At 50.6% G+C, this 19,139-nt stretch overlaps 6 protein-coding genes and 1 non-coding gene across 7 annotated transcripts; 4 read left to right on the top strand and 3 right to left on the bottom strand.

Annotated features, from left to right (window-relative positions):
* Positions 1-413: 413 nt before the first annotated feature.
* Positions 414-4,303, bottom strand: APUU_40724S (uncharacterized protein; the record flags this gene model as incomplete). Its single annotated transcript, XM_041703828.1, has 2 exons — positions 414-3,941; positions 3,995-4,303. 2 exons carry the CDS (start codon positions 4,301-4,303, stop codon positions 414-416), a joined length of 3,837 nt encoding a protein of 1,278 aa, XP_041556474.1.
* A 789-nt stretch (positions 4,304-5,092) lies between these two features.
* On the bottom strand, positions 5,093-6,665 carry RSM23 (mitochondrial 37S ribosomal protein mS29; the record flags this gene model as incomplete). Its single annotated transcript, XM_041703827.1, has 2 exons — positions 5,093-5,961; positions 6,032-6,665. The coding sequence occupies 2 exons, from the start codon at positions 6,663-6,665 to the stop codon at positions 5,093-5,095; spliced, it is 1,503 nt and encodes a 500-aa protein (XP_041556473.1).
* A 363-nt stretch (positions 6,666-7,028) lies between these two features.
* RRS1 (ribosome biogenesis protein RRS1) lies at positions 7,029-7,761 on the top strand (the record flags this gene model as incomplete). The annotated part of the gene is made up of 2 exons (XM_041703826.1): positions 7,029-7,084; positions 7,161-7,761. The coding sequence occupies 2 exons, from the start codon at positions 7,029-7,031 to the stop codon at positions 7,759-7,761; spliced, it is 657 nt and encodes a 218-aa protein (XP_041556472.1).
* A 994-nt stretch (positions 7,762-8,755) lies between these two features.
* On the bottom strand, positions 8,756-10,822 carry APUU_40721S (putative Rho GTPase activator (Bem2); the record flags this gene model as incomplete). The annotated part of the gene is made up of 4 exons (XM_041703825.1): positions 8,756-9,390; positions 9,443-9,537; positions 9,591-10,239; positions 10,300-10,822. 4 exons carry the CDS (start codon positions 10,820-10,822, stop codon positions 8,756-8,758), a joined length of 1,902 nt encoding a protein of 633 aa, XP_041556471.1.
* A 3,036-nt stretch (positions 10,823-13,858) lies between these two features.
* Positions 13,859-13,931, top strand: APUU_t40006A. The gene has a single exon. It is a non-coding gene; the product is annotated as a tRNA-Lys (tRNA).
* A 667-nt stretch (positions 13,932-14,598) lies between these two features.
* Positions 14,599-15,847, top strand: APUU_40720A (Rab geranylgeranyltransferase subunit beta BET2; the record flags this gene model as incomplete). Its single annotated transcript, XM_041703824.1, has 5 exons — positions 14,599-14,697; positions 14,764-15,049; positions 15,120-15,571; positions 15,623-15,747; positions 15,805-15,847. 5 exons carry the CDS (start codon positions 14,599-14,601, stop codon positions 15,845-15,847), a joined length of 1,005 nt encoding a protein of 334 aa, XP_041556470.1.
* A 929-nt stretch (positions 15,848-16,776) lies between these two features.
* Positions 16,777-18,578, top strand: APUU_40719A (uncharacterized protein; the record flags this gene model as incomplete). The annotated part of the gene is made up of 2 exons (XM_041703823.1): positions 16,777-17,182; positions 17,248-18,578. 2 exons carry the CDS (start codon positions 16,777-16,779, stop codon positions 18,576-18,578), a joined length of 1,737 nt encoding a protein of 578 aa, XP_041556469.1.
* Between the last annotated feature and the right edge of the window lie 561 nt (positions 18,579-19,139).

Here is a 19,139-nt window from a genome sequence, read left to right as displayed (position 1 = left end):
TGGACGGGCGAGAGAAAATGGTTGGGAATGGTGATGGAGAAGAAGGTCGACGCCGCAGCAGGGCACACTCGAGGCTGTTTCCTCTTCAGTCGGTCTGGCTGTGGCACAGGCGGCGCCGTGTTGGACCAAAGCTCTGTCCTTTGGATTCTTCTTTCTCAGGATGAGCTGTGGCTTCCATTCGTAAATGAGTCATTGATGAATTACTTTGATTTTGGACATGGCTTGGAAGAATGCTCGTATTAATTATCAGTCTGGACTATTATAGCCTAAAGCCCTAACCCATCATCTATCTATACCGAAACACAGAAGACACAGGAACAAAAATCACGCGCATCGCCAAAGGTAAAGGGTATTCAAGGTATAAAAAATTCGTGAGTCATAAAATATAGTGCCACATACAAAAGCCAAACGCTTTATTCCTTCGAAACCGCAGATGACGAGCGCTGCCTTGCCGCATTTCGTCTTTTCGCGTCCTCCAACGCCCTGCGCAGTCGCTCTCGATGTTCAGGGTCGCTTTCCATTTTGCTCGCCGCTATGGGCATCGTACTAGCAGGCCGTACGGGATTGGGCAGCGATACGTCGTAAAGCTGACTGGCCGGAATGACGTCCGAGGGGATCGGTTGGTCTGGGAAAGGCGTTTTGCCTATAGTCCGCAGTGCGTCGTTGATGCTAGCCGTGATCTTGGCAGGACCAACACGGACACTCCGCAGCTTGGTTCGAAGGTTGTCTTGGATCTTGGTGTCCTCTTTTTTCTTCTCTGCTTCGAGCTGACGGAATACCCCGGGTTCTGCGTTAGAGTAGCGCGCTTCAGCGACGGAGACGTTGTAGTCTGCGTTGTTGAGGGCTGAATCGGCCTCGCCGAAACTGTGGAGAATGGTCTCTGAGTCTTTGCGCAGGTACTCGACCAGACTGTGCACTGATTTGAGCACTTGTTCAATCTCCGTGTCTGGTAGCCCCGACGAGCGAATTGCGGGTTCGTCGACCCGCGTCACTTTGGCTAGGAGCTCGTCAAGGACACTCTGGTTTTCTCCTAGTCCACGCATAATAGCGTCGTCAAACAAGTCAATGAGCTTGTTTACACGGTCGTCGCGGGCTCGCGCAGCTTCTAGGATATTCTGTTTCTCCATCTGGTCAAAGTCATGGTCTAATTTCTTCAATGCCGCAGAGTCACCCATGAAAACAAGAGGTCGTCTTTCGGCTTTCTTTCGTCGACGCTCACGGTCCAAGGCAATTTCTAAACGCTTGTGGTGTCTCATCTCAAGTCTAGTGTGGATCTCGTTCACAATTTTCATGGTGTGCGAAGTGCTGTGTTTGTTGGAGCCCTCTTCCTTGTTGGTGTTCTCACGGTCAAGGTGGCTCAGCGCAGAGTCATAATGGACTTGAAGGACGGATATCTCCTCCTCTAGCCGCTTATCCACAACATTGAAAACATTCGCAATAAAATCTTCCAGCTCTTCTCGCTCTTCCTCAAGCTGATTTCGTGCCTCCATTTGACGGAATTCTTCTTCCAGAATGTTGATATCTGCGTAGCCGATTTCCTTTCCATTGAACAACGCATCAACATGGCTCTCGGACTCCTCTTGACGTTTGATGCGTTCTTTGTCTAGATTCTCCCTGCGAACTTTGCTTGTCGCTTCCCATGGTTTGAACGTCTCGCGCACGAAGCTGAAATTGTTAGGAAACTTTTCCAAGTCTTTTCTGATCGTAGTATGCCACAGGCTTTCAGACTGTTTAGTGACAGGCGTTGAAGTTACTGTGCGCAAATCTTCAACGGGCCCAGATTGCTTGCCTTGTCGGAGAGACGCCGGTAAGGGTGGCGGCGTTGAAGTCTGTGGAGGCATCTTCCGATAGTTGACGCTTTTTTCTCTGATTAAACCAACAAAGGTCTCATCGTGTTCGTGTTGGATAGACGATGCAGTGTTGGACCTCTTCCTGTTGCCTTCTTCAGAAGGCGTTTCCGCTGGCGCATCCGCCATAACACGCCCACTTTCTGCAGACGCTTGCCGCAGAGCAGAATAGGCTTGATATGCCGGACGATCGAACGATAGCTTGTCGGAGCCTCTTTGAGGCCCCTCGGCATAGCGGAACGGAGTGTAAATCCGCTGCGGAGGATTGGTCGTGAGAGGAGAATAGGCCATTTTAGGATCCTCATTTATCATATTAGGCGGCACTGATGTAGCGCGCGGTGCATTTCCTGCAAGAGCGTGACTCGCGCTATACTTATGACCTCCTGGATTCGATACTGACCTATGAATCGCAGGAGGCTGAGGAGTATGAAGCCGCGGAAGTATTGGGCGCCCGCCTGGACTATAACTACCGTCTTCCACATTGTCCGAATCGTTGGCTTGTGCAAAATATCCCTCTTCAGTCTCCACCGGTATTAACCCTGATTCATCTGGCGTAGGTTTCGGCTTATCCTCTTCGAGCGGCTTTTTCTCTTCGTCGGGTTTAATTTCTTCGGGTGCTTTGCTCTCTTCGGACTCCTTTGTTTGCGTGACAATCGGTCGCTGAGTATCCGTAGCAGCCTCGCTATCATGCTCGATATTGTAAAGGATCTCACGAAGTTTTGTTTCCTTAGACATAAAGGCCGTGAATATCCTAAAACGCTCTTCAGTGGAGTCCGCCACAGCTTCCTTGCGCAACATTGCCACATAGCGTTCAAGAGAGGATTGCGACCATGAATCAAGATCCTCATAGCGATCTACTTGCCTAGATTGTGGTCGAGGAGATTCCGACTTTTGCGCAGGTCCAATCATAGCCTCCTTCGCGCTGCTTGTTGGGTTAGTTGGCGTTTCCTTTCCAGATGCTAGAGGCTCCGGCTGTATTGCTGGAGTGGTTTGGATAGGACTTGGGGTAAGGTGAGGCGAAGCCCGTTCTGGTTCAATTCTCGAACTAGGATGTATTGTCGATAGTTGATTATCCGTGGAAACGGGATTACTCCATGCCTCAATAACACCGTCAATGTTTTCCGAATTTGCAACAGCCGATACTGAGGAATAATCCGACCCAGTGCTGTTCACCCTGACAGGGTGCGAGGCTGGTTGATAATCATCTCGAGAACTTGGACTGACAGGTGAGTGCGTCGAATGATATTGAGTTGTTTCCGTGGTCTTTGCTGGAATAAATTCCGGGGTCGAAAATGACGGAGCTGGGGAGTGGCTGTTGGGGGTCACTGTGTTTCCAGCCTCGTGGCTGGGAGTCAATCCATGGTTTGGGAAGTCTTTCCTTGGCTTGAAGGAATCTGTATCATCAATGTCAACTACAACCGGAGATAGATGCTCCCAATCAGATGGACCTCCAGCGCCCAATGCGGAAGCTCCGGTTGGTATCATCAAAGGACTAGCTTTCGGGGGTACAGGTGGAGGAGGTGCTGGTAAATGGGCTGAGGATGGGGACTGTGTGATAGTGGCTCCTGGAGGAGGTGGACCGGCCGGTTGAGCAATGGCATTGAGCTTTTGGTAGAAGCTAGGTGCTGGAGGAACTGAGGGAGGTGGACTCGATTGGTTAGGGATGGCAGGATGGTATTGGCCCTGAGGCACGATTGGAGGCGCCGGAGAGGGACTCTGTTGGCCAGGACTAGTATTCGTAGGATAATACTGACTCGGTGGTGCATTCGTATAGGAGGCCGCTGGCGGTTGATTCCACGCCTGCTGAGCCTGTGGTGCTGTCGACAATGGAGGTGCAGTATTCTGATAAGCGGCCGCATCGGCTGCTGGCGGGGGAGGCGGCGGCGGCGGCGGAGGTGGAGGGGGAGGGGGAGGGGCCAGCGAAGTAGGAGGTTGCTGGGGCATATAGGGAGAGTTCGACGTCCACTGCTGATAATAGTCCGGCGATGATACTTGGGCCCCATAGCTTGACGCACCTATTGAAGGCTGGTGGGATGCGGAGCTCGCTATCGGGGAATGGGCAGACTGCTGCCCAGAAGCACTTGAAGGTCGAGGCTAAAGAGTGTTAGTATGGAAAGAATAGTGTTTCCGGCCAAATCAAGACTCACCGGCAACGGAGGAGGGGGAGGAGTCTGCAGATGATTCTGCCTATTGTAATTCACACCCCAGGTTGCTGTGCTAACACCAGGAAATCCAGATACTGGTGACGCATTTGCGCCGGAATATCCTGGAGAGGGTCCATAGCTAGGACCGTGAGCGCTTGGGTTATAGGATGGAGGCGGCGGTGGTGGTGGTGGGGGGCTCGCAACGCCTGCGTGCGATGGCCTCGGGGGTGCAGCCGGAACTCGCCATTCTGGCGCAGGGGGCGCAGAAGTCGGTGGCCGGTGAGTATTCGAATATTGATGCGAGCCGGACATCGCGTCGAAACGAACTCTGCTGGAGCGCAGGAGGCGCTATCGCGAGAGGGCGGTTAGGTGATCGTTTGTTGACGCAGTGCGGGGAAAAGGTCGCTGGAAGAATTCAGCGAGAGAAACGGCTTTCTATAGTCGGAGGGCGTCGCTTGGACGATGAATGGGTTGTCAACCGTGAAACACAACCCTCTGCACGGCTCGAGACGCCTTTGGGGAAGGTGAAAGAAAGGAGGTAGCAAAAGGAGAGGCTGTGCCGCTGTGGCCGAAAGTGGATGAAGATGATGGCTGAAAGGCTTGAGGCACTTGAACTACGCTCTGTCAAGTAACTGTTCGTTGCATCGCCCCACACCAAGGCCTCTATTGATTTTCACTCTGTCTCCTTGAAACATTTGATTGCATTTGCATCTCAAGCTGTTATATTCCCCAACCTGCGTGACTTTTGCTTCTGCTGTCAAGAGGCGCAGCGCATGACTAGTCTGCATATTAATGATCAAGCGTCACATGGGGCTCGCTCATGCCCAACCTGATGACTTGCATGGGTCTAGAATAATCCGCAGGTGGATATTTTAGGCTACAAGGCTATAATACACAGACCTAGTGTTGAGAGAATACAATACCCACTTTCATTATATGCATACAGAACATACACTCAAAAATCAAATAGTAAAGTACAGGTAAATCCACCAGTTTATCTCACGGCATATCAGAGAACCGGCCGTGGTCGAAAAGAACGAAGATGGAGAGTAGTACACAGAACCAGCACCAGATGCCCGTGCTCTATAGAGGAAACATCATCTAAGAAGCCACCCTCACTCGTCTACCCAGCTTCTCAAGCTCACCAATAACGCCGCCACCAGCGAGCGTCCACTTCTCACTAGCCCATTCGTCGCTGACCGTCTCCCTCAGAAGACCGCTACGCGCGAAATATTCCAGGAAACCACGAGCCTCATCTCGGGTCAACCCGCCAAGCTCCTGGACATCCAGCATGCCTTCCTTGGCAACTGTAGGCTTCGGGAGATTGAAGGCCTCGAGGATGCGCGGGTCCGGGTAGCTATATGCTCTGGGAAGGGGGAACTCTGGAGCAGAGGGGTCCACGCCAGCGTGGCGAGCTGCGACTTGCTTCAGCGCAACGTCGAAGCCGTGAATAGACGGGTTGTTGGACGTTGAGGTAGAGTAGAGGACAGCCCCACCGTTGGGAAGGGTGGACGTCCCTTTCCCGGGCTTGAGCAAGTCAAGAAAGTGTCGCACAAAAACAAGGTCGTGGGAGTGAATAAGCTCGAATTTGGCGCTGCGGTACGCAGAGTTTTGCATCCAGTGACCGAGGCCATCAACAGTAACTAACATAGGAGGGCGGGGTGAGAAGTTCTTTTCGAGACCCGAAGTGGCGGATGTTGCTGTGAGTTCTTTCCATAGCGCTTGGAAAACAGGCCACGCATTTGCTTGATCCTGAACACCGACTTTGGCTAGGTCCGCCAGCGTCATGCCGGGCTTGACAGTAGGCAAGGTAGGGTGTTGCTGAGAGACACTCAGTTTGGAAAGGACCTTCTCGTTGGCGGCGACAGTGCGAGATAGAAGCGACGAGGTTGCCTGGTTCTGGACATATAGGTCGGGGTTATCTTCGGAAAGTGGTGCATAGCCGGTAATTCCAACGACCAGATCCCGGGCTAATTTCAATATCAGTAACTATGAAACGAGGCATTGAGGACTAAGAAAACTAAGAAGGTTGACGCTTACCATCAGGAACTGTGATGACAACCCAATTCTTGGTGAATCCCATCGCCATAGCCTGAAGCAGGTGAACGCTCTTCCCTGTCTTTTTCGGCCCCGTGATGATCTTCTTAACAACAGCTCCCTTACCCTCACCCTCACCAGAGATATTGTCAAAGGCTCTACCCATCTCCAGTGTTTCCCGTCTCAAAACAGTCCCGGGGCGGCGGAAAATTGACCAACCCTGGGTAGGCTTGAAAGCCTGCACCGCTCTCAACTGATCAATCATCGGCACTGGGAGGGCGAGAACTGTGCCGCGAAGACGCGAATCCACCATAGTCTCCCCCGATAGTTCCTGCATACCTTCGACTTCGAGAGCATTCGGGTTGCTGAGGACAATACGTTTGCGAGCGGCTTTGCGCTCCCCAACGGCCGGAGGACGTGTCTTCTCAACGGGCTTCTTCTTCTTTATCTTGGCGGACCGTCCCTCACGGTACTTAGGACCAGATTGGTCACCCGCCTTCTTCTTCAACGGATTGGCATAGTAAACGGCAGAGGTGTGAAATGCCGGTCCTCGGGGCACGGTGGTCGGTGATGGTAAAATGGCGCGAGGTGTCTGGCGAAGCCGCGTCAGGCAGCTCCAGCAAAAGGAAGAAACCATTGTTATGCGATACACCGGCGCAATGGCCAGTGTTCCAACAGACAACGGCGGTGAAAATGCGATTGAGGTAGGGGAAGCTGGACGGAGTTGTCGCCGCAAGACCGGAGAGACAACTGGGAAGTCGGAGCACAGTTTTGGCTGTTCCTCAGAATCCTCAAATTACCTGCTACGGGTTAGCGTCCTTGCCGCTGTAAGGGGCGGTGTGCCTTAAGCTCCTCCACTTCGTAAAAGCGGCGCTCCGAAATTATCCCCGAACTTTTTTTCTGTTTTTCCGCCTTTGATAATACTCTCGGATATCGAAGATTTTCTTTTCTCACCATTTCTTAATAGCTGCGCTGCAACCATTTTATCTCTATACTCGAGATGGCAAACTCAGCGACAGAGGCGAAATCGGCCTCCAAATCCAAGCCCGAGAGACTGTAAGTCCAAAATTCACTCATCCTATCAATCCTCCCAATCCACATGCACCCGTTCAATTACTTACAAGCACAACAGGCCCATCACCGTCTCCAAGCCTACCCCATACACGTTCGACCTGGGCCACCTTCTTGCAAATGACCCGAACCCACTTGAACTTTCGCGCTCCGCGCCCCTCAATGGACCCTTAAAGGCCACCGCCCGAGATGGCGTGCAAAGCATCCTCAATCAACTCCTAACAACCTGCCAAATCACCTCCTCGCAACAGGGCGTCCTCCTTTCTCTCCCACAACCCTCAACGACTCTCCCCCGACACAAGCCGCTCCCAACACCCAAGCCGCCGACCAAGTGGGAGCTATTCGCGCGCAAGAAGGGTATCGGGAAGTACAACAGCAGGCCTGGTGCTGCGCTTGCGGATAAGGAGCGCCGCAAGAAGCTGGTCTACGATGAAGAATCGGGCGAGTGGGTGCCGCGCTGGGGGTATAAGGGCAAGAACAAGGCTGATGATGAGTGGTTGGTTGAGGTGAAGGAGAAAGACTGGAAGAAGGAGGAGGACGCCGCGGCCAAGGGAAGTTCGATTCGTGGTATGTCCCGTACCGAGCGGAAGGACAGGATAAAACGGAATGAGAGGAAGATGAGGTCGAATGAGCGAAACGCAAAGAAGTCTGGTGGGCGATAAGTGGTCGTGGACTTGTGGTGGATAATTGAACTTTTCTTTTCATGAAGTTAAAACTCCTGCTTGGGGATTCTGTCTGATATCTGGTGTGCTGGATTTTTCTGGGCGTCTGGAGTGGTATCGTCGGTTCTGAGGTTATAGGTAGTCCCCATATTAGGGCTAAAAAGCAATATCACCCTTTCCATACAATTTCGCCTTGAATAATCTCCGGCTGGAGGTCGAAGGTAACTTCCCTTGCGGTATCGTACCTTGATGGTCATTTCAAGATCTTGAGATGCCAAATGTCGCAAATTTTGAACTCTCCTCGTTTCATTCTACAATTTACAGAGGCGGCCGTGGGAATCGGGGCGCAATGCAGGATCAAGGTTCAATATAGTAGTGAGATTCAATGCTATGAAACGCCACGATATGGCTCCAATATTCAATGATAGGACCGGTTGCGGAGGACTCCAAACCACATACATGAAATGGGAAAAAAAAAAGCGGCATGTGCAACGATATCCGATAGCCAACGCTGCAAGGCAGGCAAAAAAGACGATTCTAAAAAGGAGAAAACATCCAAGGAAAGTAGTAGATCGGAGGGAAACAATTTCTACAGCCAGAAAAAAAAAAGAGATAAAAAAAGCAATAGCAGGCCAACGATAACCAATTCCAACTGCGCCAGATATGCAGTGCCCTGAACGAATTAGGAAAAAAGAAGTCATATAGAATGAGGTGCACGCAAAAGTGAACAAAAGCAAAGATCGAGACGAAAACATCGGCAAAAAGATAGCAAAGGGTCGAACGAGACGTTAATATACAATCTCGACCATTGTTTCGATCCACGGTTCCCGCCGAAGATCTTGTACGGCGCGACCTACACGCCGGATCGAAGAATGGTAAAGGATAGATAGGCCGGCCTATTAGGTTTTTAAATATAGCCAGCCCCCATCAGGAGGCGTGACACGCGGTGAAAGGCCCGAATTGTCACAGACAACGGATGTTCAACAAATTCAACTCATATCCGGATGGGAGAAAGAGGTGGTCCAAGTTCCGGGAGTTGAGAAACGCTCCTCGCATGAGATGTTTCGATATTTCGAGGCTTTTTCTTGTTTTTCTTCGGTGTTTCTGGACGAGGAGGTGCTTCATAGGTGCTGTTTGTGCTGCTACCGGAGGAAACAGCTCTTTCATCGACACTGGGCTTTTCGGATTGCTTTTCTTTCTCGGCCCTTTCTTTCTCATCCATCTCCTTCTCGCGTTGGAGATATTCTTTCTCGGTCCAGCATCCCTGCCAGCAATTTTTCCAGTCGCAAACCAGAAGTTGGAAGCAGAAAGCATCGATCTTCATGCAAGGCTGAAAACAGATGCAAAGGTTGCGGTAGTCCATTTTATTCTGGTCAACATATGAATGGAGAAGGTTCAGATGACAGGTTATAGCGAAGAGAAGGTAGTAATGGTATGGAGGCAGTTTTGAGAGCTCATCCTTGAGCATTTGCGGGGCGGTCGTGGCACCCTCGCACTTCTGTGCGATCATTGCTTGTGTCTCCTTGGGGAATAGTTCGTCGGGTATTTCACGAAGCCAAGCCTTAAACATGGAGCCAATGGTGTTGATGTCATATAAGCCAGGTTCATCAAAAAGACTTACGTCCAGCTCTGTAGAATTGGTCAGAATTTGGCCGGAATAGGAAAGGGGCCCGATGCTTACCAGTATCAAAACGTCTCTGCCAGTGCTTCACTTCTTTACCACTACCCGGCACTCGATAAAGGCCTTCTTCTTCGCAACCTTTAAAATTAAGGTAACTGATTTCACGTCAGTATTCAATCCCTTTTACAAAACACTCTGTTTGACTTACTCTATACATCGGTATGGCAGTGCAGGCATCCAGAACTCGGTCTTATCCTTACAATCTTCGAGTCGCTTGGCGATGCGCGTCCGCCGCGCTTGTTCAATCAAGGGCAGATTGATCACGGTACAAACGTAATTGTCATCTGCCAATAAGTCGCGCTCGTTTGTGCTACCACTTCTGGTGATCTTGCCGAAAAAGCCTTTCCCAGCCTTCCCTAGACGATCAGCCGCCCCGCTAGAAGATTGTTTGAGGTTGTTGAATAGGGCAGCCGAAGCACCCGAAACCTGACTCAATGAGGCCGAGGGTGCCATCGTCGATCCCTTTCGGCCCATCGAGCCATTGCTGTACCCCGCAGGTCGCTCAGTATTATAGGTTCGAACCGTACCATTGGTGGTGCTCCTTGATGCAACCTTCGTGCACTCTTGCGTATCTGCCTTGAAATTCTCTTCAAGCTTCAGGAGGCCGGTAGATGGACGCCGAATCGGCGCTCGGCTCGTGGATGAATCGTCCAACCTGATCGACCGCGAGCGGGTCAGGAGGTTGGCAAAGCGCGGCTTTGTTTTCCGAAGCGAATTAAATCCTTCCGTTTCAGTGCCAGTTTTCTTCAGCTCTGTCGATTGTGCCTGAGGGTTCTTGTCATCGGAAGGGTTGCCGTCTAAACAAGGAGAGTTAGTTTCGGGCAACTTCATGCTAACAATATTCAATTGGTACCCACCATTTTCCCGTTGAGAAACAGCCCCCGGAAGATCGGGAGATGATTCATAAAGCTTGGACGATACTTGTGCTCGTCGATCTCTCGAACTGCCGCGGCTTTTCGGCTTTTCCGCGGAGTTGCCAGAGCTATCCGATCTCTGTGCCTTGTGCGAATATTTCGGTGCCTTAAGGCCTGAGAAAAAGGAACGCGAGGCATCGCGTGTATGTTTAGGGGTCTCCCTAGGTGATGGCGGATACGGGGGTATGGCTGTAAAACCTGGGGTAGGTGGTTCGGTGGCGACGGTAGGAGAGACGGGAAAGGAAGGGCTGTTGGGGGTCGGGTTTGAGTCTTGCGTGACGGGGCGGATCGTGGCACCTTTGAATAACGGCGAACTGGAAGAGGACTTTGGGGAGTGTGGCGTCAATGGACTCAGACCATCGGAGCTCTGAGCACCAGGTGTCAGAGGAGAGGAGATCTTTGCGCCCGCCTCCAAGGTGGATGGGCTGAGATCCAAGTTGGGGATCACAGAGTGTCTCGATGGCATTTTGGTGATTTTTGGTGTGTAAGGATCAGTGTGGGACAGTGATGAGGTGAAGGGCAAAAAATGTTGAATGCGAATAAAGATATCGACGTTTCAAAGGAAGACTTGGGCACAGTCAGCCTATACAAAGGCAGTCAAGTCAGCGGGGGAAAGCGAATTGGCAATATTTGAAGAAAGAGAGGCTAACCATAAACTCCCAGGCCCTGAGACTTTCCCTCAAAGTTGCGATATTAATTCCTGAATCTTTCCAAGACTCCAAACAGAACGCAAGCTCGGGGTTTGCGGGATCAATCAATCAATCGTCAAAGCTCGCAAATAGATTGGACCAGAACCAGCCTTGCCAATCTTATCTAGTGAATTCTGCACACCTAATAATGAATAGAAGCGCTTTCAGGTGTTTGGGTTCAAGTGAATCTGCAGCCAATTACACCAACGTTAGTCAACCATCTTAAGAGCAATCGATCCGATTCCCGCCAGACGGAAAGCGAGGAGTTCCCTAGCAGTGACGAAATCCAGGTACAGCGGGACAGTGAGATCTGAAACCAAGTGGGCAAAGATCTGACGCATCCCTCGGTGGGCTTCTTTTATGTTGCAGGGTGCGAGATTGAACCCAGTCCCCAGCCTTAAAAGAGATCGTTTCAGAACACAATGTGTGCTTGACTGGAAGTCTGAAACCTGGACGGGTACCGCCAGGAGGGTACAGTATGGGGGTGACAACATACCAAACCGCGCCCCTCATACTAAGTCCTGGAACGCTTCTAAATATTTCTTCCTTTCTCTTTCACACTGCTTTCCCTTCCGCCAATATCCACGTTTCTCGGTCGATAGTCGGCTATCAGGCGAGTTCTGCGCAAAGTAGGAGTTCCTCGTCGAGGAGGAGAGTTCGCGGGCGGTCGGGGACGTCTTGTCGACGACAGGAGGGATTGTGGCAAGGAGATTGGCAGCGCTAGTGACTTCGCAGAAAGACAAAATGTAGGAAGAAAACAAAACGAAGACAATGAAGGGCCTGAATTAGAGCAACAAAGCGAGGGTATTGAAAGGAAAAACAAGTGGATGCGGGCTCGGTTGGAGAGGAATTATTCTTGACGGAGGACAGGAGAGAGTAGAGTGAGTCCCGCACGGTACTGAAAGTGTCCAAGAGTCGTAGCGACGACACATTCCTTGATAGCGCGATGCAAGCGCGGCTGTGTGTCAGACTAAAGGCTCCGTTCCTTTAAGGGGGAACCACCAGTAGTGGAGAATGAGATGGCGGAGAACAGTTTCGAGCAAGTGGCTTTTAGTAGTTTTCTTGAGCGCTTTGACGGCCTATCTGGTGAGAGCACCGGGGGCTGGAGGCGCTCAGGCAAATCCCTTGCTGAAGTATCGTCTTAATTAACAGCGATAATACGGTCGCGATGCGAGTATAATGATCATTTTATAGGTACCTGCGACAACGCGTCTACACCGGTGGAGGAGATGCTCGACAGGCACAAGAATCTACGGGCGACAGCCTGGGGCAGCCAAAATACGCGGAGACAGCGCATCCATGGTCCATGGATATAAACAGTGATGACGCTTGGGTGCAGCCACCTGTTGCTGATCACTTTTTCTTGAGTGATTGCAGTCGGGAAATCAATTTAGTCATGCGCAAGCGCAGGCGGCAAAAATTGACAAACTCTCAGTCGGGCGCCTCGTAAGCTCTTCCTCAGACCGTCATTCCTGTGCTTCGGGGCTTAATATCCCCAACCACGGCGTGGTCGCATTTCATGATGATAGCCACTCTGGTCCACGTCCACGCTTTGTTTTTGTGAATGTGAACTGCACGCCAGTGGCCACCCTGGTCCCTGGACACCGAAAGATTGGACGGACCCAGTGCAAGAGGGGCCTGGATAACAAGTGGCTTGAGCAACGCAACCTGGGCGGGATGATGCCTTTTAGTGCCAGCTAAGACATGGCGATGGAGACCACGGATTGGATAACCGAAGAGTGGTCGAGGGGGATCCAAATCCACCGACGAATCACCGCCGCAATGGCAACACGAGTACCTGACCAGGAGGTCAAAGCAACGACACCGTTAACCCACTAGGGCTGAATCATCATTGTCTTGACAGCAGTCCGCCGCCAGTGACATTGAAGTTCCTGAGGACCCGTGGACTGCCACTACAAAGAATTTTGATGGCAAAGCCTCGCAGTCGCGCAGGGGCTCTCTAATTCAAGCCCCTTCGCGTGTTTCGAGCAGCCCCGAAAATCATCTGACCAATGCCTGCTGAGGCCGCCAACCATGGTTCAATCTTCTTTTTTGACACAGCCAGTGGGGTTAAGGAGAGGAGAAAACCAGGCTACACCGACAATGAACCAGATATTAAAAGCAACAGTGTGTCGGTTATGGGTAATAAATACTGCTACTTGGTGGTGCTGAGGGCTTTTCCCGTTCCACCTCACTCCTTAGATATAAATAACTTCGGCGAACTATCTAGAACTGGGCGCCTATTTCTATGGGGTTTATCAGAGGAATTGGCGGTAATCTGCACATCATAGTTGCCTATTCAGTGTTCACTATGGAAATCGGACCCCATGAGGAAAACGATCCTCTAAACCCAGGAATTGCAGATCAGTGTCGATGCATGCTGTGAAATCCCCCTCTCCATGTCTCATCCACAGCCCCGCGACTCTATACGTACATGTCTTTGAGAACCTTGACATTAGCACATTCCATGGCATCTCTTATACCGTACCACGAGCATAGGATCAAATTAAGCATTTAGAAAATCACCGCGTGCCTTATACTAGCCATGCCAGCGTTGAACATGCTGTATCATATTTATCCAACACGTGGAAAAGTTGGCTCCTGCCCCTGGTGACCGTTATGCTTATCTGTGGGGCGTTGAAATACCCCATCGCTAAATAAAGAGAGTCCTCTCCAAATGAAGCCCAACCATGGCTCATCGTCTAATTTTTCCGAAGGTCCTCGTTCTCTGGAGATGCTGAGGGGGCCGAGGAATGGTATAAGTGGCTCATCTGGTTTATTATGTCAACTTATTAATCCTTTGATATAAACTAGCCTGGCTAGCTCAATCGGTAGAGCGTGAGACTCTTAATCTCAAGGCTGCGGGTTCGAGCCCCGCGTTGGGCTTTCTTTTTTACTTTTTTTTCTATATTCCCCCCCCCCTCATTCTTCTGCCATTCTACTCGAGCCTTTTACTAAATCTCCCAGAAGTCACGCAGAAACCACCTTTTTGCAGCTGTTTCATTATGTCCCTTGGTATGCGCCTACATAGAATTCTTGCCAGCCTCCTCGCAAGTCACAATAGAGAGTCCCAAGACATATGCTGCCCTCACCGCTGGTCTTACGACTCCATTAGTCAGGAACAACCACCTGCAGCCACTTATGTCCGTGGTACATCGAGTCGTCATAGGGAATCCTGCTTCTTGAATATCTGAAATATCTGAAACAAGATCCACTTTCTGACCCAGTTCCTTCTCAGCCGTACTAAATCACGTGGGCGGCACTTCGACACACAAACCTCCCCAACATCCCTGTAAAAAACTTTTGACACGTGCCGCTTTTCCCAAGCCATCCTCGCACAGCAATTTTGTGGCGCTCTGGCGTTCCTTTGAAATCAGCAGATGTCATGCTAGTGTGCAAGACTTGCCCAGGCGCTTGTTTTGACTCGGTCCTGGACCAAAACCGCTGGCCTTATCCCTGTTAACGTCATTCTTTGCCTGTTTCGATGATTTTGGGCACCTGAAGAGATTCATTTGTCCAGCTACTAACCTCATCCATAATATTTACGCCCATAATGTCCTTAGTTTCTGGACCCGGCAGGGCCGCTGGGACGATCTCCGATCAGAAACTATACCCCGAGAAACATATTGACTACATCAAGAAACTGGATAGCGTGCGTCGTCCTTATTCCTACCGTGCCACTTCTCTGTGCGAGGAGACGGTTGACAGGTGTTCGTAGCGGAAAGATGAGCTGGAATACTGGCTCACGGAGCACCTGCGGCTTAACGGAGTTTACTGGGGCATGACGGCTTTGCATCTTCTTGGGTGCCCCGAAGGCTTACCCCGTGATAATTCCGTCGACTTCGTCCTCTCATGCCAGCAAGATAATGGTGGCTTTGGTGCCGCACCAGGCCATGATGCACATTTGCTGTATACGGTCTCTGCTGTGCAGCTCCTAGTAATGTTGGACGCTGTTGATGAGTTGGAAAAGCGCGGGTTGGGCGGCAAGCAGAAAGTCGGTTCCTGTACGATATACAACCCTTATCCACTGAGTGGCCTAGGGTGAGGACGTCAAGCTAAGTGTTTTTTCCCCAGTCATTGCGAGTCTCCAGGACAAGGAAACTGGCTCTTTCATGGGCGACGAATGGGGGGAGTTCGATACGAGATTTCTCTATGGAGCGCTCAACGCCTTATCCCTCCTAGGTCTCCTAGATTTGGTGGACGTCGACAAGGCTGTTTCGCATGTCCAGAAATGTGAGAACCTGGATGGAGGATACGGTGTATCCCCAGGGGCAGAATCGCACTCTGGCCAGGTCTTTACCTGTGTAGGGGCACTGGCTATCGCAGGGCGGTTGGATCTAGTCGATAAGGACCGTTTAGGTACCTGGCTTAGCGAACGACAGCTCGACCATGGGGGATTGAATGGGCGGCCGGAGAAACTCGAGGACGCCTGTTATAGTTGGTGGGTAGGAGCGAGTCTAGCTATGATTGGCAAGCTCAACTGGATCGATGGCGACAAGCTTGCTGCTTTTATCCTACGCTGTCAGGTTGGTTAACCCGATTATCCAACTCAAACACATTTGGCTAACCTTCCCCAGGATCCGGAGGCTGGTGGTTTCGCCGACCGACCCGGAAATGCTGTTGACGTCTTTCATACGGTCTTTGCCGTTGCTGGCTTGAGTCTCCTGGGGTTTGAAGGCATTGCTGAAGTAGATCCTGTCTAGTGAGTCTATACCAACCCCGCCTGTCCTTCAACTGCGATAATTAACCGCCTTCCCAGTTGTATGCCGAAAGCAATCACAAAGAAGGTTTTGTCTTCGTAGTATGATATCCTCATGTGTCCACCAGGTGGGACTTTTTGTTCGTAGTTCATCGTCGTCATCATCACCTCCCCCAATCTAATAACCCATTTTCCTTTTGTCCATGGCTTGTGGGATACAATGGGGGAGAAGATTGGATGCCAGGCATTGCGACTTATTTCCGCTTCACCCCTCTACAATGGCTTGTTAATCAGCTGTTAAGACGCAGTGGCACAATCATATATAGCAATATCAATTTACTATTTCAAATCCTTACACAAATAAGCACGGTCTTTGCAACTGGATTGCTAGTACTGTAGCGATTGACACCGAGAAGGATATTATATAGTCCATGGATACGGTACTTATAGCCCACCAACCAGGCGGAATCTCCTTGGCTGACTGGTTGTGTGGTAGGACTTCAGAATAGCTGATTTTGCCAGCTCATACTTCCATTTCATATATGTTTACAGTGCAGTACTGGCAATGGCGCCATTGAATCTGAACATTGTTGCAGTTGTATGTACCTTATTTTTTCGTACATGCCTGGCTAGCTCGGAGACCATAGAAGCTCATCCTTCCGGGTGTATTGTTGCAGTGGTTGTTGAGGCAGGTACGGGTTGTCCTCTGATGGTTGCGCCTGCTTAAAGCGTCACTAAAAATTGCCTCTAACTTCTCAATGTTTTGACTCCCCTTTCTCCCGTGATGGTAATGGCACTCGTGCACCTTCAGGCAAGTGCCCACTCAGTTGATGGCTTTCCTCAGTTTCATCACTTTCCGACAAGTTCTCTCATTCTAGGAAAGTCGATGGTGCCTCTATCTCCAGGATTAGTCTTTCTGTATTGGTTTCTTGTCTCGTGCTTTGTTACCCTCTTATGAAAGCCACAACCTTCCGCTTGTCGCTTCCTTAGCTTTTGGTCGCCGGCTTCGACCTCACGGGGCCCCTGCCAACAATGGATTCAACAGCATTGTTGTGCAATATCTGCCCTAAACGTCCCAAGTTCAGCGATGTATCACACTTGCTAACGCATGTCGCCTCGAAGGCCCATCTCTCTCACTACTTCAAGCTTCAAGTACGCAGCCACCAAGAGCAACAAGCCGAGTCTTTACTCGATGACTACAACCAGTGGTACAAAGCCAACAATCTGGCAAAGCTCCTGTCGGATCGTATGTCATCCAAGGACTCACGCAGGAAGAAGTCACAAGGGAAGTATACCGTGCCAGACAACGTTGGACATACGGAAAGGATCGATGGGTACAAAGCCACGCCTCTGCAGGCTTGCAACCCGCACAACGCCTTTCCAGACTACATTGACCCCCGTCTTTCGGACCCTTTTATAAACTCAAGCACCAATACTGGTAAATGTCACTACTAAGCTGCCCCCGCCACCCCACAGTTAACTAACCTGTTCGTCTCTGCGTAGGGTATACGCGAGCACATACGGCATCGCCGCAGGACCAGGCTGTGACACGAGTATCTCATAAACGGGAGAGAGATGACGAGGGCGACTCTGGAGACGAGGGACCTTCCTTTACTCTCGCTGTGCCATGCTGGCCCAACGCTTTCAGGCCAAAGGGAGACCGAAAGACGCAGCCTTTGAGCACACCCTTCATCTACGATCCTTTCGTTGACGACAACGATAGCTTCGAGTACCAAAACGACAATGAAATGGATAAAGAGAGAGCGGACGAGATCGCAAGACTCAAAGGGGTCCTGTGGCCGGGAATGGATATTTTCGACTCTGCCACCGAGCAGATGAAACGGAAACGCAACCAGAAAAAGGATGAGAGCATCCTGAAGTTGATGGAGAAAACATCAATGGGCGTGGAACCCACGGAACTGGTCTTCTCTCCGACTGGTATCCTGCGGAAGCAGCGCGTGATCTCGGGCAACGTTGAAGACAGCAGTCCTCTGAAAGGGGAGACACCGATTCCGAAGAAGCGAGCCACTCGCTCCAAGCGAGTACTTTCGCAGGTGGACCCGAACGCTCAACTCGGGCCCCAAGGGAAAAGGGCTCGGAAGACTATCAAGCAAGACCGCGATGGTTCCGTGCGAGGCGTGTACCAGCACGATCTATACACTCCCCAACGACCTATGGTCCAAGCAGCGGGTTGCCTTGGTGGCCAGATGCCTGTCGGGGACGACATGGATGAACTGGCCATGGCACTTGGCGACCATGACTTTCAACAGCATACCAAGTTCGCTATATTCCGTGACATGTCTGTTCCACAAGATTTTAAGGCGGAGAACCAGGGTAGATTTCTTCCCGGCGTGACAGCGCCTTCGCAGCCATTCTTGTTGCGACGAGACATTGCAATCCATAACGATTCTCACTCGCCACAGCTTGCAGCCCATTCACCGAGACTTCTTGAGAAAGGACCCCGCACAGTTATGGACAAAGAGAACATTGAGCCAATGCTGAACGTCTACAGCCGAGTTGATCCTCTAGTTGGTTGGCAATCGCCTGCGATTAAGCGGTCCGATAGAGTGCTGTCACCGCAGTACCTCTTTGAAGACGTACAATACTCTGGATATAGTCCATTTGAGTGTCAGGAGAGTCCAATGGGATATTCCTTCAACCCATTAGCTAGCTCGCTCATGAGGATAGCCACAGAGGAAAACCCAATATACGCGGCCGAACCCGAGAACAAGTTGAAGGGCCCCTCTGCCACACGAGTCAGTTCCCCGGATGCTACGATTTCCGATGTTGAAGATGAGGACTTCGACCGGCTGTATCTGGACGGGGGCTCCTAATATGTCCCGTCGTTGTCTGGCGGCGTGTTAGGGGTGTCTTGAAAATTGAGGCGGTTGTTCTATTGCATTTCCTAGACATCAAAGTATAGTGCTGCGGAGCAAAGTGTTGATCTTGGACCCTTGCTTGACTGAGCATCGTTTCCAATTATCATTCCTCCGATATGGGATTACGCCATGACCCGTTATATATGTCGCTATCGCTGTTATACTTCATGGACACTAGTCAGACTGTCTGACAGTTCCTGAATGTGTTATAATTAATTGCACGTTTTCACTAAAGTTAGACGTATACGGCAGAAAAAAAAAAATCAAAGCTATTGTTTACTTTTATATTACGCTAGCAATACCTGAAAGGACATCATGGCTGAGTAGAGGGAATGGCAATAGGAATGATGTACTGCTACAGGGGATTAGGGTTCAGACTGAGTTTACCCAGCGTGAGTCTTGATTTTGGAAGTTTTCCTGGGATTGGATTGTATAAAATGCTGCTTATAGTTGGAATTATATGATACTGTTTCCAACAGCTCCTTTATTGCATTTACAGAACAAGGGTAAAGGTGT

This window comes from Aspergillus puulaauensis, chromosome 4 (genome assembly GCF_016861865.1).
Source record: "Aspergillus puulaauensis MK2 DNA, chromosome 4, nearly complete sequence".
In the NCBI taxonomy this organism is placed as follows: Eukaryota; Fungi; Ascomycota; class Eurotiomycetes; order Eurotiales; family Aspergillaceae; genus Aspergillus; species Aspergillus puulaauensis.
This window is presented reverse-complemented; position numbering and strand designations above follow the sequence as displayed.